This window comes from Eptatretus burgeri, chromosome 21 (assembly GCF_056783735.1).
Source record: "Eptatretus burgeri isolate ZD-2024b chromosome 21, Ebu_testis_v1, whole genome shotgun sequence".
NCBI classification, from domain to species: domain Eukaryota; kingdom Metazoa; phylum Chordata; class Myxini; order Myxiniformes; family Myxinidae; genus Eptatretus; species Eptatretus burgeri.
The window spans coordinates 1,870,028-1,891,421 of NC_140981.1; the positions used below are offsets into that span (position 1 = coordinate 1,870,028).

The 21,394-nt window shown below is 45.4% G+C and overlaps 1 protein-coding gene and 3 long non-coding RNA genes across 6 annotated transcripts; 3 read left to right on the forward strand and 1 right to left on the reverse strand.

Annotated features, from left to right (window-relative positions):
* Nucleotides 1–3,345: 3,345 nt before the first annotated feature.
* LOC147008157 (uncharacterized) lies at nt 3,346–7,725 on the forward strand. Its single transcript, XR_015053603.1, has 2 exons — nt 3,346–3,519; nt 7,435–7,725. It is a non-coding gene; the product is annotated as an uncharacterized LOC147008157 (long non-coding RNA).
* Nucleotides 7,726–11,040: 3,315 nt separating this feature from the next.
* On the reverse strand, nt 11,041–18,068 carry LOC147008158 (reticulocalbin-2-like). Of its 3 annotated transcripts, XM_085865486.1 has the most exons (8): nt 17,900–18,068; nt 17,645–17,792; nt 15,892–15,997; nt 15,192–15,391; nt 14,172–14,282; nt 13,918–14,014; nt 12,593–12,735; nt 11,041–11,341 (listed from the first exon to the last, which is right to left on the reverse strand). In XM_085865486.1, exons 2-8 carry the CDS (start codon nt 17,789–17,791, stop codon nt 11,189–11,191), a joined length of 957 nt encoding a protein of 318 aa, XP_085721612.1. In that variant the 5' UTR covers nt 17,792; nt 17,900–18,068; the 3' UTR covers nt 11,041–11,188. The 3 variants fall into 3 exon arrangements, with proteins under 3 accessions (XP_085721612.1, XP_085721614.1, XP_085721615.1); XM_085865488.1 differs by lacking the exon at nt 17,900–18,068 and having other exon boundaries at nt 17,645–17,893; XM_085865489.1 differs by lacking the exons at nt 17,645–17,792; nt 17,900–18,068 and adding an exon at nt 17,479–17,558.
* On the forward strand, nt 14,628–14,897 carry LOC147008159 (uncharacterized). The gene is made up of 3 exons (XR_015053607.1): nt 14,628–14,704; nt 14,735–14,779; nt 14,810–14,897. It is a non-coding gene; the product is annotated as an uncharacterized LOC147008159 (long non-coding RNA).
* A 486-nt stretch (nt 18,069–18,554) lies between the features above and the next one.
* Nucleotides 18,555–21,332, forward strand: LOC147008160 (uncharacterized). The gene is made up of 2 exons (XR_015053601.1): nt 18,555–19,004; nt 21,053–21,332. It is a non-coding gene; the product is annotated as an uncharacterized LOC147008160 (long non-coding RNA).
* Nucleotides 21,333–21,394: the final 62 nt, after the last annotated feature.

Consider the following 21,394-nt stretch of genomic DNA (forward strand, 5'->3'; position numbering starts at 1 on the left):
ATCTTGTAGGATTGATCTATGTTATAGTATAGATCTTAAAGGGTAGATTGAACCGAAGCTCTGGATCTGTTATGTCGATGACATCTTTGTTATATTGTTACGAATTCGGAAGCTTACTGCACACAACAGCCACAGTCCTTTTAGATCAGTAATATCGGTAAGTATGTGTTTCTATTAGGGTCCCGCCCCCTGTGACTAATGAAAATTAAGTGTACGTGCGCTGTGGATTATTTTATCGACAGGATTTTTACATCACCTACAACAACAACACCAACACTCTGCTCTCGGCATTCGCCGCATATGATCACAAAGCGTTTCGCCTTGGTTGTGCGCCAAATAAGGGTATGCGTCGTTTTTCGCCCAATGGGCGACGAGCAGACCAGAGTCGGGGCGGTCCTTGGCAAGAAGGCGGATCCGCGACACGCAGATCCAATGGAGCAGGCCACGGGAGCGGACCGGCAACAAAAGAAAAGCGACAAAGAAGAAGCAAGGAATGATTGTGTCGAGTCTGCTGGAGTGCGCGTCTCTGTCTGGGTCTGCGGCCGACTGCATCGCGCAGATCCGAGGCGTCTCGTCTGGCGCATTGCTGTGGACGGTCGACGATCTCAACTCAACGCCTGACGCTACCCTCCGTACCGTGTGCTTGGGGCGGCATCGTGTTGCGGGTTCGAGTCCCGTTACCCCAAGATCGTCGAGAACCACATGATGTGGACAGGTCCAAGCTGGCTCCTCTTCCCTCAGCCCGTCTTCCCTCCGAGCTGACGGGGCGATAAAGACCTCGAGGTCCATCTCTTTCTGGGCATTTGTGTGTGGTCTGTGTGTCCTTGGGCCCCGTCTATAAGTACCAACTGTGTTAGTGCTTTCTTTGCTCATTGTGCATTGCATTTCTTAAAGTCGTGATAACTCTGCTTCCCCTCCCCAATTATTGTAAAATAAATCCCCCTTTTTGTTGAATGTCCCAGCTCGTCCTTGTCCTTTCTACCATTGGTTTGCCGCGCTGTGAACGGGAAGTAGGAATGCCGTTGCCGTAGTGGTACATTTGGACCGACGGGCCTCGGTAACCATCCGCTCGGGTTACGCACGGTTCGAGCACGGTAATGGCTCGTTTCGCTCGAGGCCTAGTTCGGTGTATTGAAGTTGGCAATTAACCCAACTCCATGCCGTCGAATTATTGGCGATTTATGGTCCTGTAAGGGACCCGTACTTTCGGATTTATCTGAAAGGTACGACCTGAATTCCGGGCGTTCGGTGTCGCCGACTCTGCTGCTCCATGTTGCGGTCGTCCTCGCCACCGAAACTCGGCCCCACAACAATATGACAACATGACTAAATCGATCTCAACACGTTTCTTCAGCACCTCAACAAGGAGCATTGTAACATGAAGTTCACCATGGAAGTCGGTCAACAACAGACAAATTGTTTCCTTCACATCCTCATTACTAAGGATCCTCATGGCAAACCCTCAACAAAACGGGATAGCCATTAACGACATCTGTCTCTCCCTTATCAACAAATCGAAACCGACAACTACAGCTTGTAATACACTGAGGGCATCGGACTGTGATGAGAAAAATTTACCGACCAATCGGTAACGTGCATTCAACAGCCAATCAGCACCTCATAATAATTAGCCAATCAGCAGCCCACAATAGTCAGCCAATGGTGGGTGAGGGGTTGTTATAAAAGCTCGATTCATTCGTTCCATTCACTTCCTCCTGTCGATGGACGGAGCACGCTGCCCCAAACGTTGAGGCCGACTTCCTTCTTTACTTTGGAGTTATTTTCTTCTCTTTTTAAAGAATAAAGAATGTATAGAGCTCAAACATGGTGAAAACCCGAAACATTTTCACTTGTTATATTATCATTATATTAGTGTGTGTGTGTGTGTGTGTGTGTGTGTGTGTGTGTGTGTGTGTGTGTGTGTGTGTGTGTGTGTGTGTGTGTGTGTGTGTGTGTGTGTGTGTGTGTGTGTGTATTTATATCACATATCATATATACATAAAATAACATTCATCGGATGTCTGTCTGTCTGTCTGTGTGTTTGTTGGGGGATTTGTAAAAGGACCGCTGGACCGGCAACCACCAAATCAGGCACACAGCCCACGTCCGATCCGGGGATTGTCCGAAGGGTATTTTCATCCACCACTTGAGCCTTTAAAGACCCCGAAGAACCATAAGACCTTTTTAATTTTTTTTACATACTTGAGAGAAGACTTTCTACATGCTTGGGAGAGAAGACCCCTGAAGAACCTGAAGACCCTTAAGTCCAATGAATTCACCAAACACAATTATGACGCTATAAAACCCCGAATACCGCAAAGACGGTTAAGATCCCTAAGACTCGTGAAGACCCCTAAGACCTTACAACACCACTTAGAGCCGGAAGACCTCGAATATCCTAAAGACTTCGAAGACTCTTAAGAACTGCAAGACCCCATAGACCCTTCATACCCCAATGATCTGTAAGAACCTAAAGACCCCAAGACCCTTAACACCTCAAAGACGCTTAAAACCCCAAGACCCTTAAGACCCCTTTATCCACTGGTGTTCCCTTTAGACCCACTGTTGTTCTGGCTCTCCTGCCCCCTGCACAGTTTCCATCCCCCCCCCAACCCACTAGTTTTCCTGCCCCCGATCCGCCTGCCCGATTCTCAGCTCTCCTGCTTTTCCCACTTCTCAGTGCCCCCCCCAAACCCCCCCACCCACTTAGGCAACGCCGGGTAACCCTGCTGGTGTGTGTTTATATATATATATATATTTCACTCATTCAACTTTGCCTCAAATCAACGTCCTTTGTGTTTGACGGCACCAAACACCATCAACATGCAGGAACCCCGACGGGCTCCGCCATCTCGGGGCTCATCGCCCAACTGGTGGTGATCTTACATCGCACGGCGACAGCAACTCTGAGTTATTAATATTTCACTTTAGGGAATCAACTTGAACATCATGAATCAACTCTTTACTCAGTCAAACCTGAAGCCAAGCTCGAACCAATCATCACCTCACAGCATCGTGCACCGGCCCTGGTGCTGGGAGACCCGTGTGACGATGTCCCGGTGTAGGCCCCATGGTCGGCCCAAAGCCCGTGCCACCTGGGCCTTCCCAGTCCAACTTCGTCCAGTCCTTCGAGGGGAGGGCGATTGGGAGCGGATGGCTGCTCAACGACATCGTCCTTCAGGCAACGTCGAACCAAGTAAGGACCTCTCGAGTCCGACCGCTCGTCTCCCCACAGGCTGCGGCGCAAAAACGACTTTTCCCGCCGCCGCTTCTTCTTCTTCACCGCATTCCAGCTTCTGCTCGTGCCGGAAGTGACGTCACCGTTGTACTCTCGTTTCCGCCGAGATTTTTTTTCTGTGAACTTTCACCGTTTGGTTTTGTTGAAGAGGATAAAATCTCACTCGTCCGATTTTATGAAGACTCGGACCCCAACAGTGAATCGTGATTGATTTGTCATTTGGTCCATCATCATGGTGCACATCCTTACATCGCTCGAACTCCTCCTCCTGTATAAACAAGGTGAAACACCTGATCTTTCCTCTCAAAGACATCGAATCGTTTGCTTTACATAGGTTTGTGTAAATAATTCACCATTAAGCACCGAGTGGTGTTTTATATCCCAGTTCACTCTGTGGAAACACTCACGTGTTGTTTACACCACTCGGTTCCACGAGGGGGAATCAGGAGAGGAAACGAGGGGGGTGACGTTCCGTGACGTCACTGCCGAACTCGCTGAACACCGGTTAAGTTCGACAAAGCCGATTCGTCACACGGTTTGTTGGTTCAGTTTTCTTCAAGACGGGTTCCCCCGCCCCACCCCCACCCCACTCCACCACAACGAATCCACTGTTACTGTGGTTGAGGGACGGGACACATCCTTCCAGAGACCATTTTATCGTTCTTTGAAGGGAAAATCGTGGCCCGGACTGAGGCATTCATGACGTGATGATGGACGTCAGTTTAAACCCCGGGAAGGGACCGTCTCTCGACTGTTCTGTACTGACGGGTGAGGATGAAGACCATTCGCTCGTATTCCCACCACTCGCAGCTCCGGGTCACATCTCCAACGGACCGTGTGGGTCACCGGACGTCACCATCGTGAAGTACGAGGAGCCGCTCGTGTCGCAGCACCAGGGTCTAAACCCGGGACAGACGGTCTCGGTGTCCCCACCAAGAGCACTACCACCCAGTCCGATCCCATCCAGTGAGTGAACCACGATCCGAGCCTGAAATCTTCACGACATGCTCCGGAGGGGGTCAGTACCTGGCTGTAGCCGTTTCCCGACTCCCACCGGCTGGTGCGGTGCTGGATGTGGTGACCGGGACGCACGTGGTTCATCCTGATGGACACGGTCTCGAGAAATGCGACGCGGACACTTCGGTGGAGATGTCGGACGGTCCACACAGCAGTTCCCAAAAGCGGACGGGGGGACCGGAGACTGCTCTCGTAACATCATTGTCCGATATCGCACCGTTCGACCTGGATTCGGGGCACGACCCGGTCCTGCAGCCTGGGTCCGTGGTGGCATTCGATGCTGCGAGAAGTACCGGTGAGGATTATGATGAGTTTGGGATGTTAGTCCCCTACCGACTCGGGGGTCGTGCCTAACTTGGGGCCGTGCTGGCCCCTCATGCCGCCGGTCCCAATACAACCAGGATCTCCCCCACCATGTAAACCGTTGACCGGCGGTGGTGGATGCGGAGGAGGTCCACTGAGTTGCAGCAACTGTCATGAGTGCCTGGAGGAGGGCCTATCCGTGGCTGTGAGTGAGACCATCAATATGCAGGACATGGACGAAGAGGTATTGTTCTTTCTGAGCGGACAGGAGTGTCCCCGAGTCACGATCGTCAATACCGTAACCATCGTGGGGAAAGAAAAGGAAAAGGAGCACACAGGTGAGATAGTATAAATAATAAATAAGGATACAGGTGAGATATAATAATAAATAAACAAGGATGCAGGTGAGATATCATAAACAAGGGTACAGGTGAGATATAATAAATAATAAACAAGGGTACAGGTGAGATATAATAAATAATAAGGAAGGATACAGGTGAGATATAACAAATAATAAATAAGGATACAGGTGAGATATAATAAATAATAAATAAGGATACAGGTGAGATATAATAATAAATAAACAAGGATGCAGGTGAGATATCATAAACAAGGGTACAGGTGAGATATAAAAAACAAGGGTACAGGTGAAAAATAATAATAAATAATAAGGAAGAATACAGGTGAGATATAACAAATAATAAATAAGGATACAGGTGAGATATAATAAATAATAAATAAGGATACAGGTGAGATATAATAATAAATAAACAAGGATGCAGGTGAGATATAATAAACAAGGGTACAGGTGAGATATAATAAATAATAAACAAGGGTACAGGTTGAGATATAACAAATAATAAGGAAGGATACAGGTGAGATATCATAAATAATAAACAAGGGTACAGGTGAGATATTACAAATAATAAATAAGGATACAGGTGAGATATAATAAATAATAAACAAGGACACAGGTGAGATATAATAAATAGGTGCAGGTGCCATTGGGCTAACCAAATACCGAAACCACTGTCAGATTTGACAAACCCCCTCGGAGACGATGCAAAATGAAATCGGCTACCCCCTAAAAACACATGTTTTTTGGGCGTGGCTCCGCCCATAATGGGAGCACCACGCCCATTCTCAGGAAAACACAACTTGATCATGATATAAACCTCCCACCAAAATTTTATCAGGATCGGATCAAAACCCACGGAGCTATGCTCGGGGCAGACAGACAGACAGACAGACACAACAATAACGAATATTGTGGTCACTTATTTTTTTTTGGTGAAAACATATTTTCGTGAACCAATAAGGGCACTCGAGCGACCACCCGACATACAAGCCGGTAGGCGACATGGCTGGGTCGCGATATGATTGCATACTAGTCACAGTTTTTGACGGATCGGGCTGAAAATTTTTGACAAAGAGGTTGATTACAGTGCGCATAAAAGCCTGGAAGCCGATTTTTTTATTTTCGAAAAAATATATATTTTTAGGATCTTTCAAAAATTTCAAAGTCCCGGTGCTCGGCAACGGTGGTGTCCATAGCAACGGTGCTCAAAAGCATAGAACTTGATCCTAGTATGAACCTACCTATCAAGTTTCATCAAATCAAAATCAGTTGACTCCTCTGGCTTCCAGAGTTGTCCATTACATCCAAACAGACAGACAGACGACGGAAAAAGTGAAGATTAGGGTACTCTAGCGACCACCCAATAAATCTATCAGTTCATCTTCTGCTGATGTACAATGTACATGAAACACAACTGAACTGTCATTGTTTTTACTCATTATCCTGAAACACTTCCTTTGAAAATGGAAAAAGTTCTCCTTTTATAAAATGCTGACAACGAATAAATTTCATAATTCTTGTAAACACAAAAATAATGATGTTTTGTTCCCTTTGAGGGTGAACTGCAGACACAAATCCAAATAAACATTCAGTTCCAGTTGAATCATGATCTGTGTGAATCGAATTAAATAGTTTAAATTAATCTGCACATATATAATTAATTAAACTGGAAGTGTGTCATTAGTGTTTACCAGAAGTGGATCTTCATGATAAATAGAGGACCTGTGTGTTGATGTGTGTGCTCCTGGATTCCTGTGTACATTCTGTGGAGTTAAGGTAAGAAGTGTGAAGGTATTTCTGGTGTGAGTGATTGAGTGTACCATTAAAAATTGGGGTGCTAATTACAGAAACAAACCCGACAACAGGGAAAAGCGCCCCGCATACCCCCTTTCCGGACCAACCAGAAGCCGAAAGGACCTCTCAAACTACACCAGACCACCAGACCACCAGAACAAGTTGTCCACACCCAAATGACTGTGCACTACATTTTATCACTGCAGTGATATCACTGCCTTTCCTGCAGTGCCTCACAATCCTTGCCACGTTCAACGGTCCGGAGGCCTCTTCAGAAAGAACATTAAAGACATATTTGGGGAAAGAATGATGTTCCAGATCCAAAGGTATGGTTGGTGCAGAAACAGACCTAATGTTATGGGGACACGTCTTTCCGTCACACACAAAACGCATTCCTATTGGACGAAGAGTCCAGCACGCTTCCTCTGAACAAATACTAATAAATAACTTCCGTTTTGACATGGATAATTTACCCCAAGGAGTCAACATTGTTGGAGACTGACTGCTTCTACCTTTTGGGCCACACAACCCCGCTCAAGCTCTGTGTAAATGGAGAAAACGATAAAAGATTCTGGAACTTATATGTTGAAAGTTTACTTTTCCAAGAGTTTGGTTTGATGGTGATTGTTAGAGATTTCTGTTATTTAGTAATCACCTTTGTTGTTTTAATTAATTAATTGGTTTCTTTCTTTCATGCATTGACCTAATGCTGCATTGGTTGCAGGTGAAGGTCAACCAGTGAAGACACGACGTTCACAAAGTGACTTTCTTCAGACTTCCCAGAATACTTCGCTCAATGAGCATGTAAACCATGAACTCCAAGATTCTCCTCCAGGAGAGCCCGGCCATGCTGCTCAGGTGCTCGACGGAAAGCAGAGATGCTCACAGAACGCACACCACCACCACGACTACCTCATTAACACCCCCGATTATTTACACCGATTTGTGGGTCATGTTCTGTGTGTTGTAAGTTTTTTCGTGAGTTATCAGCCTTGAATAAACATAAACGAACTCACATTGGTGCGAAGAGTTTGGTTGTGGATCCCTCTCCTGTGAGTGCTGTATCCGCAACCGAGTATTTCCGAGCGAGGGCAAACTATTAAGCAAACCAGTGAGGAGAAAGTGAGCAGGCAAACACACAACCCTGGCATGTACCTTATTAGAACGACTCCACGAAGTGTCCTCGTGAACCTCTGTCAAGCAGCCGAGGACCTCCAGCTTCTTTGGGAAAGCAAAGTGGCTGGCTGCAACAAAAATATGCCGTCTCCTCCCCGGACTTGCCCCCCACCCACCCCCACTTGCTCTCTCTGTGATCGGTCCCCCCTCTATTTCCACAGGCAGCTCAAGGTCCGCCAAAAACCCCAAACGATGAAACTGCCAAAATCAAGAACCATTGCTCACCTTCACTCTTTCATTCCTCTTCTTTCCCGCCTCTGGAACAAACTCTCACACTCTTTTCAATCCCACTCCTCTCTCCAGGTCTTCAAAACAATTGTTCACCACCATCTCATATGTTCCCCCATCCAAAATCTTGATATTTACTACCCCCGTTCATCCACCCCAAACCCACCTCTTTTCAAATTCCCTGTTTTCCTTCTTGAAAGTCCCTGAAGTATATTCTTGTTTACCCCGTGTTTCCCACCCCATCCCTCTCCCTTCCACAGACCTCCTGTTGTCTCTGTTCACCACTATTTTGTGCTTCCCTCTCCCGCCGGTCTTGTTTCCTGCCTTGTTATATGTTCTGTGTATTTGCTCTTACACGAGCCTCGACATGGTATACCAAAAGAAAAAAACAAAATAATGACAATCAGTCACAGAAAATGACGAAAGGGACACAGACCCTTGGTAGGCTGAGGCCTAAGTCTGTGCGGTGACACCGAGCAGCTGGAATGTGTGCTGAAAAGGATAATGACTGCACTTTCTCCAGTGACGAAGGGGATCCCTGCCTCACGAGAGAACAGAGCTCGACACTGAAGAGAAAAGCGAAGCATCGCCTCTTCTACAACCAACAACTACAAAGTTCCAGGCGAATTGGAGAAGATTAACTGAAAAGAGGAGAAGGAAATCATCTTCCACTGCATAGCGTATTCTGTGCATGAAAAATGGGGAAATAACGGAAAAGAAGGAAGATTCAAGAATCAGTTGAAATGAACAAAGTCTCACAATTTGGTTCATGAATAATGATCCTTCACTGAAAAAGGAGGTGGAGATTTTTAGTTCTGGGAGAACTTCCTCCCACCTTCTGAAACCCGCAAATGGAGATAACAACCAATGGGAGAAGCCAAACATGTTGTCTGTGTGTTCCAATGTTTTTCGTCAATCGAGTGACAATCTCCAGTTGGGTGACTACCTCCACCAGATGATTTAACATACTCAGGTGAAGCACACAACCGTGGTGCAGACCTTAACATGCTGTTTCACCCCCCGGGGATCTTTGCCTAGTCGAGGGTTAACAGTGACTCTCACCGCCGCACCTCAGCACAGAGCACCATTTCCTGTGTGTTTTATATTTCACGTCGATGGTCCCGCTTCACACAGGAGCGACAAAGGCTTCATCAGCTTGAGCCGTGATCTCCTGAACCAGAATGGGAGGATGGCCGACTGAACTACAACACATTGAGAAATCTTTAGCACGACAGAGCAGAAAAAAATCTGAAAGACTGAACCCAAAACATTTACCAAATTAAATATACCTATCAGAGAAAAATGGGAGGAAGATTGAAGGTGAAGTTTAAGCTTATACTTGGGAAGGTGAATTTTTTGGGGGTTGGAGTTCACATTGAGGAGATATTTCTCCAATATGCAAGAAAATAAACAAGACATATTAACCAAATCTTTTTGTGCTGTTATTCAACCTCGAGAAGTGCGGCACGAAAAGTTTTTGTTGATATGTCATGTTTGTTTTCTTGTATATTAAAGTTCTGTCATACCAAACATCTGTTCAGATATTTCTCTGAAGGCCACCACCAGCCTGCATCATGGCTGCCATCAAATAACTTTCGAGAAAAGAGTCGAAAAAGGGTTGAACAGAGAGCAAGAAGATTGGATTATTGGAGTTCCGTGGAAATGACCCGATCAGCAGCCGTGGAGCCATTTAATGAAGTCACCTGGAAAGTAGGGCAAGATTGTCAAACATTTGAGAGGGGAAAGGTGAGGTTATATTGTGGAGCTATTTCTCTGAAGGCTGCCAGCCTGCTTCATGGCAACGCTCAAATAACTCAAGTATCTGGAAAAGAACAGACAAGAAAGAAAGTGTCCAGGCAGGAAAGTAAAAAAGTGTTGTTTCTTGGAATTGAGCGTCAGTAATATGGAGTCAATTTGTTGGAACCACCTGGAAAGTAAGGACAGATTGTGAAATGTTTCTCCACCTGAAGAGACAATGTCACACGGGAATTTCTGTTCAGAAGGGGACAGGTATGGGGCAGTTATGAGACGGAACTCGGCTAGGGCTTTGGGTTCAGGTTCCGATAAGGTGTCCAAACGTACGGGGTAGAATTCCATCACTGTTGACCGGAGTGATTTACAGAAGGAACTTTCTCAACAATTCCAGTCAACTCAGAGGCTTGATGGTTCTTTTGATACAGTTCAGTCAAACTTTTTAATGTACCGTTCAGCACTTCCGGTGGTCATTTCCCAGAATCCTTTTCTTTCCTTTTTTTTCCCAGAATCCTTTTCCCAGAATTTCCCAGACCCACAGTGAAGACCCCCCCATCCACGTTTTTTTTAATCTCTTATTTTTTTTATCCCTGAGGAAACGTTTTATTTACCTCTTCTGTGGCCAACAAGGTAGTTAACAGGTGACGTACTCCCTTTTGAGCCGTCCGACCCGAGTCCGATTCCCAACTTTTATCGATTGTCACTTCAGTGCTTTGCAGCTGTGCCATCGGTTCAAGTCTTTTCTCAGCAAGACATCTGTCGGTAACTTTACCGTGTTATCCATCCGAACCCCATGGGGTTTAGACCTTACCCTGCCATGCTTTGGACGATGACCTCGATCTGACCATAAGCAAGGTCACCTGTTATCGGGAGCACGCTGTGGGCGTTTGAGGAGACAGGGGAGGTGAGGTCAGAACGAGGATGGATTTGTGACCCGAGGCTATTTGGCAAAGGTAAGAGTTCAGAAACGGGTTTCTCACCACCTGGATACACCGTCAGCGGTGAAAGGTGTTATACTGTACAATCACACTGCACACACCATTTTATCGGAATGACAATATGGAACTGTCAGAGAGGAGGACTTCCCTCTCCACGTTGATTGTCTCAACCAGCACAGATGTGGAGATGTTTGAAGTCCGAAGTCGTTAGAACATTCTGGAATAAACAACATATCTCGGGTTTATTGTTTAATCATCAATTTTTAATCATCATCGTCAAGCCGGTTAACTGTTAACCAGTGATTTGTAATCATATTGTTTGGAGAGCTGAATGCTAAATGGAAGAGCACAGGGAAAACGAGACGACAGGAGCACAGATCCTCATTACAGGTCTTCGTGGGGTCCGTGAGCATCACCGAACAGGCGTCCATAGCCGGTGACCTCGCTGCGGAACAAAACGTTGCGGTTTCCGAGAACCTCAGCCTCCGAGAGAAAACCGTCTCGGTCGATGTCCATGTGTTCTAGCAAATGAGAAGCCTGGGCGGAGAAAGAAGGTCATTGTGAGCAGGTGTCGCTTTACAAACAATTGCATGAAGATAAGAGGAAGGATAAACAAATTGTTTTTTGGGGGTTAAATAACATCATGGGAACAACACGTTCCACTCTGACAGGTGAGATAGCCTCGAGGTGTGCAGTGAGGTTCCGAAAGGCAGTGAAGACCGAGCCGAAAACTTCTGAGCTGTCTACCCTGGCTGGGTTCGAATCCCGACTCAGCAATAAACTACCATGCTGGTGTTTCACATGCAAGTAAGGATGGACGTTAAGCCGGAGGACCCGTCTGCTGGCACAACCTCGTGGACGTTGAAGATACCATGGTGTCCTTTGCGAAGAGGAGGCACGCTATCGCCGGCACCCTGAACACATGAGTACTTCTTCCCCGACCTACAGGCTCTTGGGGGACACTGCATCAGCAGAACAGCCACAATCTCATCAATCATGCAAGCAGAAGACAGGTGCCGCACATGGATTGATGACGCCAACTCTTCCACCAAGGGGCCACACGCACATACAAAGGTGTATAAAATAACTTCACCATCACCTGGAAGTTTCCTCTTCCCTTTCCCTCAGTAAGCCTCCATCATCTATTTCCTCAACCTGCAACTCTTCAATTCCATGATTAGTGAAAGGTGTTAAGATTACCCAAAAACCTCTTCACCTCCATGATTAGTGAAAGGTGTTAAGATTACCCAAAAACCTCTTCACCTCCATGATTAGTGAAAGGTGTTAAGATTACCCAAAAACCTCTTCACCTCCATGATTAGTGAAAGGTGTTAAGATTACCCAAAAACCTCTTCACCTCCATGATTAGTGAAAGGTGTTAAGATTACCCAAAAACCTCTTCACCTCCATGATTAGTGAAAGGTGTTAAGATTACCCAAAAACTTCTTCACCTCCATGATTAGTGAAAGGTGTTAAAATTACTCAGAAACCTCTTTACCTCCATGATTAGTGAAAGGATGTGGGTTTAATTGCCATAAGCTATATAGTGGAAGCAATAACTCCAACCAAAATTTAATAAGAAATAAATCATAACAGGTAGGTGGGTCGGTAGAGCAAATACATGTCGTTGATTCAAATTTCTCATTTTTGAAATGGTCTCCGAAACATATCCATTCGAGTTAAGAGACCTGACCAGACTTTGTCCATGAAATAAACTCTGGCAAGCATCGTCGAATGAGGACAAGGAGTCAGAGCGGAAGAGGTGTAAGAAAACTGTTCCCAAAGTACCTCATCGCCTGCGGATTCCATGTTGTTCGGGATCAACCAGGGTCGCAGCTCCTGCCGGTTCAGCTTTCCATCATGGTCTTTGTCGAGATAATGTGCCAAGCTCTCCTTCTCAAAGATGACCTCCTCAAGGACATTCAATTTACCTGCAGTGCAGGAAGAACGACATTGGTTAAGAGTTCGGACGCAACGACTAAAACAACCCAAAACACCCCAGTGAGTGTCGAAGAGGTCACTGGAGCAATGTCCAGGCCTGAAAGGTCACCATGTGGAAAGGTCATCGTGGAACAAATGATCGCTTGTTTGACTGTTTGGCCAAACACATCGTTGTCCACACTTCGTAAGGGACACACACATTAGTAAACGGGTGTCGATGTACGTAGTTTCAGGTTGACGTGGTCACGATCCAGTTTGGTGTTTTTGATCTCGGTAAAATGTTTCTTGGATTACATTCAGGGACGAGAACGGCACTCGGTAGAGCGCATACCTCCGCGGAGCCGAACAGGCTACGTGTTGTGTTCCAACCAATCCGTAATGTGTCTCCAAACTTCTCCACCGTTCCCCTTCATTAAGTCTTTAAGCCGTTCCCTTCGTAATCTGTCTTTTTGTTTTCTTTTAAAGGGAACAACCAGAAGCCGGACCAGAAAAATTTTCGGGGTTTGCTCGGCTTCGGATCCTCATTAAATGGCGAAAGTACCGCAGTCGACAGATCTCATTGGAGTTTCTGTCCGTCGGAAACTGATGAAAAGATCTGTTTGGATTTCTCAGTGGACGGTGTCTATGGACAACCTGTCGCTAAATTGTTGACCATCCCGGTGGAGGACCTCGAGTCCACCATTAAAATATACAGGTGAGTTGACGAAACCTTGCCTGCTCCCCAGTCACAGGTAACAAGCTGAGGAAACGTTTTATTTATCTCTTCTGTGGCCAACAAGGTAGTTCACAGGTGACGTACTCGCTTTTGAGCAGTCATACCCGAGTCCGATTCCCAACTTTTATCGATTGTCACTTCAGTGCTTTGCTTCGATGCCATCGGTTCAACTCTTTTCTCAGCAAGACATATGTTGGTAACTTTGCCGTGTTATCCCTCCGAACCCCATGGGGTTTTGACCTTACCCTGCCATTGTTTCAACAACGACCTCGATCTGACCATAATTTCCTGCCACTCACTTCCTCCCTCCTTTGGCATAACAGAGGGAAACCTTGAGGTTGATACTTCCGATGTCTCGTCCAGAGGATGTGCAGCTCTCAACTTCGGACTGAAACCTTCGTTTCCGTATCAGTTATAACTGCCTTGTACAATCAATCACTCCATGGATGTTACCCACCAGGATAGAGCTGATGATCACCAACAAATTCACTCAGGATGACTGAACCATCGCCATCGGAGTCAAACTTCAACAGCGCTTCATCCACAACGTAGTCCTGGGAAGAGAATGAAAGAGGGGATTGATGAAGGATTGAAAGAATGGAGATGGAAGAACGACAAGGACAAACAAGAGATGGTTTAAACGACAAACACTTTGGAATAGTGAAGCTATCTCGTTTCGGCTTTTTCTTTGTGAGTCCAATCGATCCGCACCAACATGTATTCGGTCTCTTCGGGGTGCTCATAGGCCATGAACTCGGTCCGGTTGAGACCTTCCACACCATCTGCATCGGCCTTTTCAAACCTTTTCCTGTCCACGTACAACTGGCACACAAAATGGGGAAATGGCGAACGCAGCGATGCACAATGACGACCTCTTCAATGCTTTGGAGGGTAAACTGAAGGGAAATTGAAAAAGATGAGAATAACTCCATCTCAAATCACGACTAATAAATAAATAAATAAATAAAGAAACATAAATAAATATTTCCGAAATTGCCAATTAGGAAAAAATATTTTCAAAATAAATTAATTAATGAAAAATAAATCTCAAATCTAAATAAATAAACGTGAATAAATAAAATTAGACAAATAGAATTAATCCTTTAAATTAAATAAATAAATTATGAATCGAGAAAATAAATCAAATCACAATTAATTATTTCATTCTTCACCCCGGTATGAATCGCTGAACCTATTGAGCAGCGAATGCAGGTTAATGGATTTCCAAACTCCAACAGAGATGGGTAGGGTAGGGTAGGGTAGGGTCGGGTAAGGTAGGGTCGGGTAGGGTAGGGTCGGGTAGGGTAGGGTCGGGTAGGGTAGGGTCGGGTAGGGTAGGGTCGGGTAAGGTCGGGTCGGGTAGGGCCACCAAGAGTGTTAATAAAAATGAAGCAACCAATCAAGCCGATGGTGGACCTACAAAAGCTGATAATCCACAGAAACTGCGCGAAGCTCACTGTGGTTGCATTTTGTGGTCGGTGGTGCAATTTTAAGGATTCCACAATCCAAAGATATAGTAGTCGTGCTCAGTTTTCCCTTTTCAGACGAAGCCGTCAAAGATCCACCAGGATTCAACAATTGTTACATATCCCATGCTTGTGTTGAGACTTCTTCCTGAAATATTCTTTGTCATACGGAGGTCAAGGCTCATGGAAAAGCTAAAATGGGAAAATGATTTTAAGACGACCTCGATTCTTTCCTTGAACAAACCCGTCTTGTACTCAAACTCACCTCTTGAAAAGCTTTAAGTTGTTCATTGTCATCTTCATCACCAGACTGAGTCCCAAACCTGTGATTCAGGTACTTGTGATTGACGTACTCCTGCAACGTCACGACCTGGTCTCCATCCCGGTCCACCTGTGGGAACCGCTCTCGTGCCTCTTGTGTGGCGTAGTGCCGGAATGATCCGAGGATCCAGAGGCTCAGCTCATCTGCACCGGCGATTTATGAAGACATTTAAACTCGAAATGAAGAATCACTTTAGAAATTAAATAATTCTCGTATCCAGATCGGGATCCGGATTTTCACCAAAATTGAATCAATTTGTCCTTGTCACACACCCAACCCGTCCACCAAGTTTCATCTGGATCCGTCCACAACTCTTTGAGATATCGTGCTTTGTATCATGTTTGGCCCGATCTCTCAATGGTGAAGAATAACTTAATAAATTCCAGTAGTCGGATCCGGATCTGGAGCTTCACTGAAATCTAATGAGTTATCAGTTCGTCCTTGTCACACACCGAACCTGTCCACCAAATTTCATGGATCCGGCAACAACTTTTTGAGACATACTTCACACAGACAGACAGTCAGACAGGGGTGAAAACATAACCTCCTTCCACCTTCGGTGGGGGAGGTAATTAGCAGGTGACTGTCATCGACGCAACGAGAAATCAAAAGGTGGAGGGAGGAGTGTGAACTGGGAGCTTGCCTTTGGACAATAATCCATTATCATCTTTGTCAATCTTCTTCACCAGCAACTTCAACTTCTTCTCCGCCTCCTCGAGCTTGAATTTGGAGAACTCTTCAACTTCATCCTGCAAAATTACACACACACACACACACACACACACACACACACACACACACACACACACACACACACACACACACACACACACACACACACACACACACACACAAACACACACGCACAGTTACATAAACACACAGTTACATACACATAGTTACATGCACAGACACACACACACACACACACACACAGTTACATACACACACACACATACACACAAACAAACACACATAGTTACATGCACAGACACACACACACACACACACACACACATAGTTACATACACACACACACACACACACACAGTTACATACACATAGTTACATGCACAGATACACACACACACACAGTTACATACACACACACATACACACAAACATACACACATAGTTACATGCACAGACACACACATACACACAAACATACACACATAGTTGCATACACACACACACACATACACACCCACACACACACACACACACACATACACACACACACACATACACACACACACACACACACATACACACACACACACATACACACACACAGTTACATACACACACACACACACATACACACAAACATACACACATAGTTACATGCACAGACACACACATACACACAAACATACACACACAGTTACATACACACACACAGACACACACACAGTTACATACACACACAGTTACATACACACACACAGTTACATACACACATAGTTACATGCACAGACACACACACACACACACACACACACAGTTACATACACACACATAGTTACATATACACACACAGTTACATACACACACACAGTTACATACACACATAGTTACATGCACAGACACACACATACACACAAACATACACACATAGTTACATACACACACACACACATATACACACACACACACACACACACATACACATAGTTACATTCACACACACACATAGTTACATGCACACACACACATAGTTACATACACACACACATAGTTACATACACACACACATATACACACACACACACACACACACATACACATAGTTACATTCACACACACACATAGTTACATGCACACACACACATAGTTACACACACACACACACACATACACATAGTTACATACACACACACACACACACACACACACACACACACACACACATAGTTACAAACAAACACACACACACCACACACACACACACATAGTTACATGCACACACACACACATACACACACACATACACACACACACACACACACATACACACACACACACACATACACACACACACACACATATACACACACACACACACACACACACATACACACACACACACACATACACACACACACACACACACACACACACACACACACACACACACATACACACACACACACATACACACACACACACACACACACACACACACACACACATATACAAACATATAGATACATACACACATACATACATGTACACACACGACGGATGGAAGACAAGTGGACCCCATGGTAGTTGGTAGTGTCGGTTTGTTAGTTTTTCCGAGGTTATGGACGATCTGAGGAGCAACGGAGGTAAACGTCGAGAGTTTGCGACACTGATGAGAGCAAACAGGACACGATGTGTGTTTTACAAACCTCACCACCGAGTAAGGCCTCACGGTCATATCTGTAGTTGTGGTCACCTGCCCGGTAGTGAGCCTGGCTCAGTTTACCTTGTGGATTCGCCAAGCTCGTTATACAGCAGAGTCCCAAGGACACCAGGAGTACCGAGGCCGACGCCATCCTGCATATTAAACATCAACAACAAGGACAAACATTGAGGGGCATCAAGGATGAAGGAGGAGAATAAGTGTCATATTAGAAACACCAAACGCCTCAACAAGGCGGCACCTGATTGGATGGGAGGGTGAACCGGAATGATTCCACACAACGGGACAATTAAATAATACTGAGAAAATCTTCTTCTTCTTCCTCTGTTCCTTTTTATTCTTCTTCTTCTTCAATTATTTGTCGGTTCAAGGCCGACGAAAGAATGGGCCGGACCGATCCGAATCAGTCTCTTGGGCGGAATTAATTGAAGAAAGAACAGCAACTGGAGAGTCCATTGAAGCGCAGTGTTTTAAGTGTATATTTTTTAATTTTTTATACAATAATTATTTTAAAGATTGTTTTGAAAAAAAAATCCGCTGAAGTTTAGCGCCGATGAAGCCGTCTTACGCACCACCGTCTACACCGCCATATAGAACATGTCCGAGTAATGCTGAACCGGAGGTTCTTGGAAGGATTAAGAAGGCGATTTGTGTGTTACAGTGTTCAAGTATATAATAATTAAATTTAAATTAAATAAAGATTGTAAAAGTGGTATGAATAAATTAATTCCTGGTTTTTACCGCCGTTGATTCCAGCGTCAATTACACCGCCCGATCGAACGCATTTCCAATATATCATTCGTTATTCGCGAAGTTATTTTTGCTTCATCATTTTTTTTCTCTCCGAGTAGCGTTTCCGTGTTAATGGATGAGATGGGGGTGTTGGACGAGTTAAAACTGAAGAAGAAGAAGAAGAAGCAGAAGAAGAAGAAGAAGACTCCGTTTCCGTGTTCATGGATGAGATGGGGGTGTTGGATGAGTTAAAACTGAAGAAGAAGAAGAAGACTCCGTTTCCGTGTTCATGGATGAGATAAAAACTGAAGAAGAAGAAGAAGAATAAGAAAAGACCGTTTCCGTGTTCATGGATGAGATAAAACAGAAGAAGAAGAAGAAGAAGAAGAAGAAGAAGAAGAAGAGGCAGAAGAAGACCGTTTCCGTGTTCATGGATGAGTTAAAACTGAAGAAGAAGAAGAAGAGCCCGTTTCCGTGTTCATGGATGAGATGGGGGTGTTGGATGAGTTAAAACTGAAGAAGAAGAAGACTTCGATGACGTCCTCAAAATGGCGGATGGCTCGTGCGGAACATCGTCCTCCGCACTGTTCTCGTGTTGCCGCCTTTGATATCACGTGAGTTCCTCCCTCTCGGTTTCACCCTCACCCTTCGGGTCTTGCTCACGTCCGGCGTCCCGTGGCGGTTCCGGTTTACTCTGAGTCCTCATCGCCTTCGGTGCCGTCATCTCGGGGAGAAGGGGAGACGCCTCCGGCCTACCAAACTGGGGAAACAATCGGCTGGAATAAAGTGATTCAGCCACACAGGGTTGTCCACCATTGGAACAGAGTCACTCACGGGGAATTGTCCGATGTCTAACAATGTCCACGTGTGTACAAAATCCGGGTTGGTCCGCGTTGGTGAGCCAAAGGTTGTTTGTCAGGTCTTTGATGAGTGCAGAGAACTAGTTAAAAATAGTTAACTTGTACTAAACCTTGACGAGCACCACCTGGATAAGTACAGGGTACCTACCGTCCGGACCTGATGTGGCGTCATTAGGAGGGAAGGAGTGAACCGTGGACGGAGTGCGTGCGGTGAGTGCGTCGTGTCATGTCGGGAGTGATGCAACAAACAGGCGAGTGGACCCCTCGCCAAGACAGGTGATTCATCAACGAGTCCCTCGCACGGACCTTCAACCGGCGTCCCGTCTACCAGGACGCGTCGGTGGACCTTAAAGACCCCACGGTGTCCTTCGCTAAGAGGAGGCGAGCTATCGTAACTAATTTACCAATTGCTAACTTTATTAACTGAACTAGTTTCTCATTCCTGCGGTAACTACTGCTGGGAAGGCAACGGCAAACCACCGAGGATAACCTTTGCCCGGAAACTGCTTCAGCAAACTGATCTGCCTTGGGGTATAAACCCCAGAATAGCAAGCTCTGCTCACTTCTCCCCAAACCCCTTTCCTCCCCCTCCCCGCAGCTCCCCTTTCCTCCCCAGGATTTTTTTTTAATTGCTTAATTTCGAGCAACCAAGAAGCCCATTCGGTGTGTTTATGTTCGTCTGATTGGTTCAAGGATGCTGTAAACGTGGGTTCGAGTTCAGTGACGGGAGGATACCCCTTTGGTGCTGTAAGACTTGTTCATGGTAATATGAAGAAGAAGAAACTCTCTAACCCACCGTGTTTGGGTCCTTTCGGCAAAATCAAAGGAAATAATCATTTTCATTCACTGATATGTTTTGTAGACTCGAAGCCAATCAAGACAACGAGGATAACAAACCGGAAATAAAAATTAGTTTTAATGCATGCTCGAGCCGAAACAGGATCCATATGAAGAAGAAGAAACTCTCTAACCCACCGTGTTTGGGTCCTTTCAGCAAAATCAAAGGAAATAATCATTTTCATTCACTGATATGTTTTGTTGACTCGAAGCCAATAAAGACAACGAGGATAACAAACCGGAAATAAAAATTAGTTTGCTTTAACGCACGCTCGAGCCGAAACAGGATCCAATATGAAGAAGAAGAAACTGAATTTTCTCAGTCGAAAAAGGGCATAACTGAAAAATTGACAAAACGCCCTGAAACTCGAACTTCTTCTGTAACTTATAATGAAGTCGTGCACCAAGTTTTGGTTGAATATGTTTGAGGGTTTGGGAAAAAAAGTCTGAAAAACCACTGGTGGGACGGATGGGCAGATGAAGAGCAAACCTAGCGTCCTTTCCGGTGATGCCGGTAAGGGACTAGGCTGACAGGGACACACAAACTCAGCACAAAAACACACAACTAAACAGCAAACACCGTCGAACAAGACAGTTCCAGAAGAGGTGTCTTCATCTGTGGAAGACCACCTCTCACAGCAGAAAAGATGGCGTCCGGCCCCAAAGGAACCTGAAACCGGAACATGACCCCCCACCCTCAACCCCCCACCTCGATCTGTACATTGTGCTTGTTTTGGAATCCCAGGGCCTACTGCCTGAAGGAATCAGGACGAAGAAAAATAGACTTGAAACCCAACGAGAGCCTGGAGGAGGTAAATCGCTCGAGCTCATGGATTCCAGTGAAATGTGATTGATTGTTCGGTGGTTCTTTTGATTCCCTTGGTGATTTGGAGATGTGACGTCATTGCGTGCACCTGATTGATTTGATGAGCGTTGTGGATTAATTTGTTTTTTCTCTTTTGCAGGGCTAGTTTCAACACAAGTCATCGTTTGGGGTATATGACGTCTATGGGATGAATGAAGACTAAACATGGCCGGATGAGGGATGTCTTTCTGAATTTGTTTCGGTGTGCCTCCACACCATCTGTTTACAGGCCTTCTCTGCAGGACAACCAAGTTCCATGGTGCACAAAGTCCTGGATTCTGGTCCTTTATATTTATTTGAAGTATGTTTACAGAAGGGTCAGACCCACAGTCATTGAGATGTGTTACTCTGTGGTTGATCATAAAATACTTCCTCTCGAATGCAGCACCTTGTGTCATTTTTCCTGGGTGCAGATGTGTCACCCTCCCCCCCTACCTTTAGG

What these genes read in the sequence shown, in the direction of transcription:
- LOC147008158 (XM_085865486.1), bottom strand. Translation starts at nt 17,791, where the DNA reads ATGGCGTCGGCCTCGGTACTCCTGGTGTCCTTGGGACTCTGCTGTATA. An exon ending in AACTTAAAGCTTTTCAAGAG is followed by an intron (nt 14,283 to 15,191) that starts GTGAGTTTGAGT and finishes TTTGTGTGCCAG; the next exon opens with TTGTACGTGGACAGGAAAAG. An exon ending in TGGAATCCGCAGGCGATGAG is followed by an intron (nt 11,342 to 12,592) that starts GTACTTTGGGAA and finishes TTCTCCGCCCAG; the next exon opens with GCTTCTCATTTGCTAGAACA.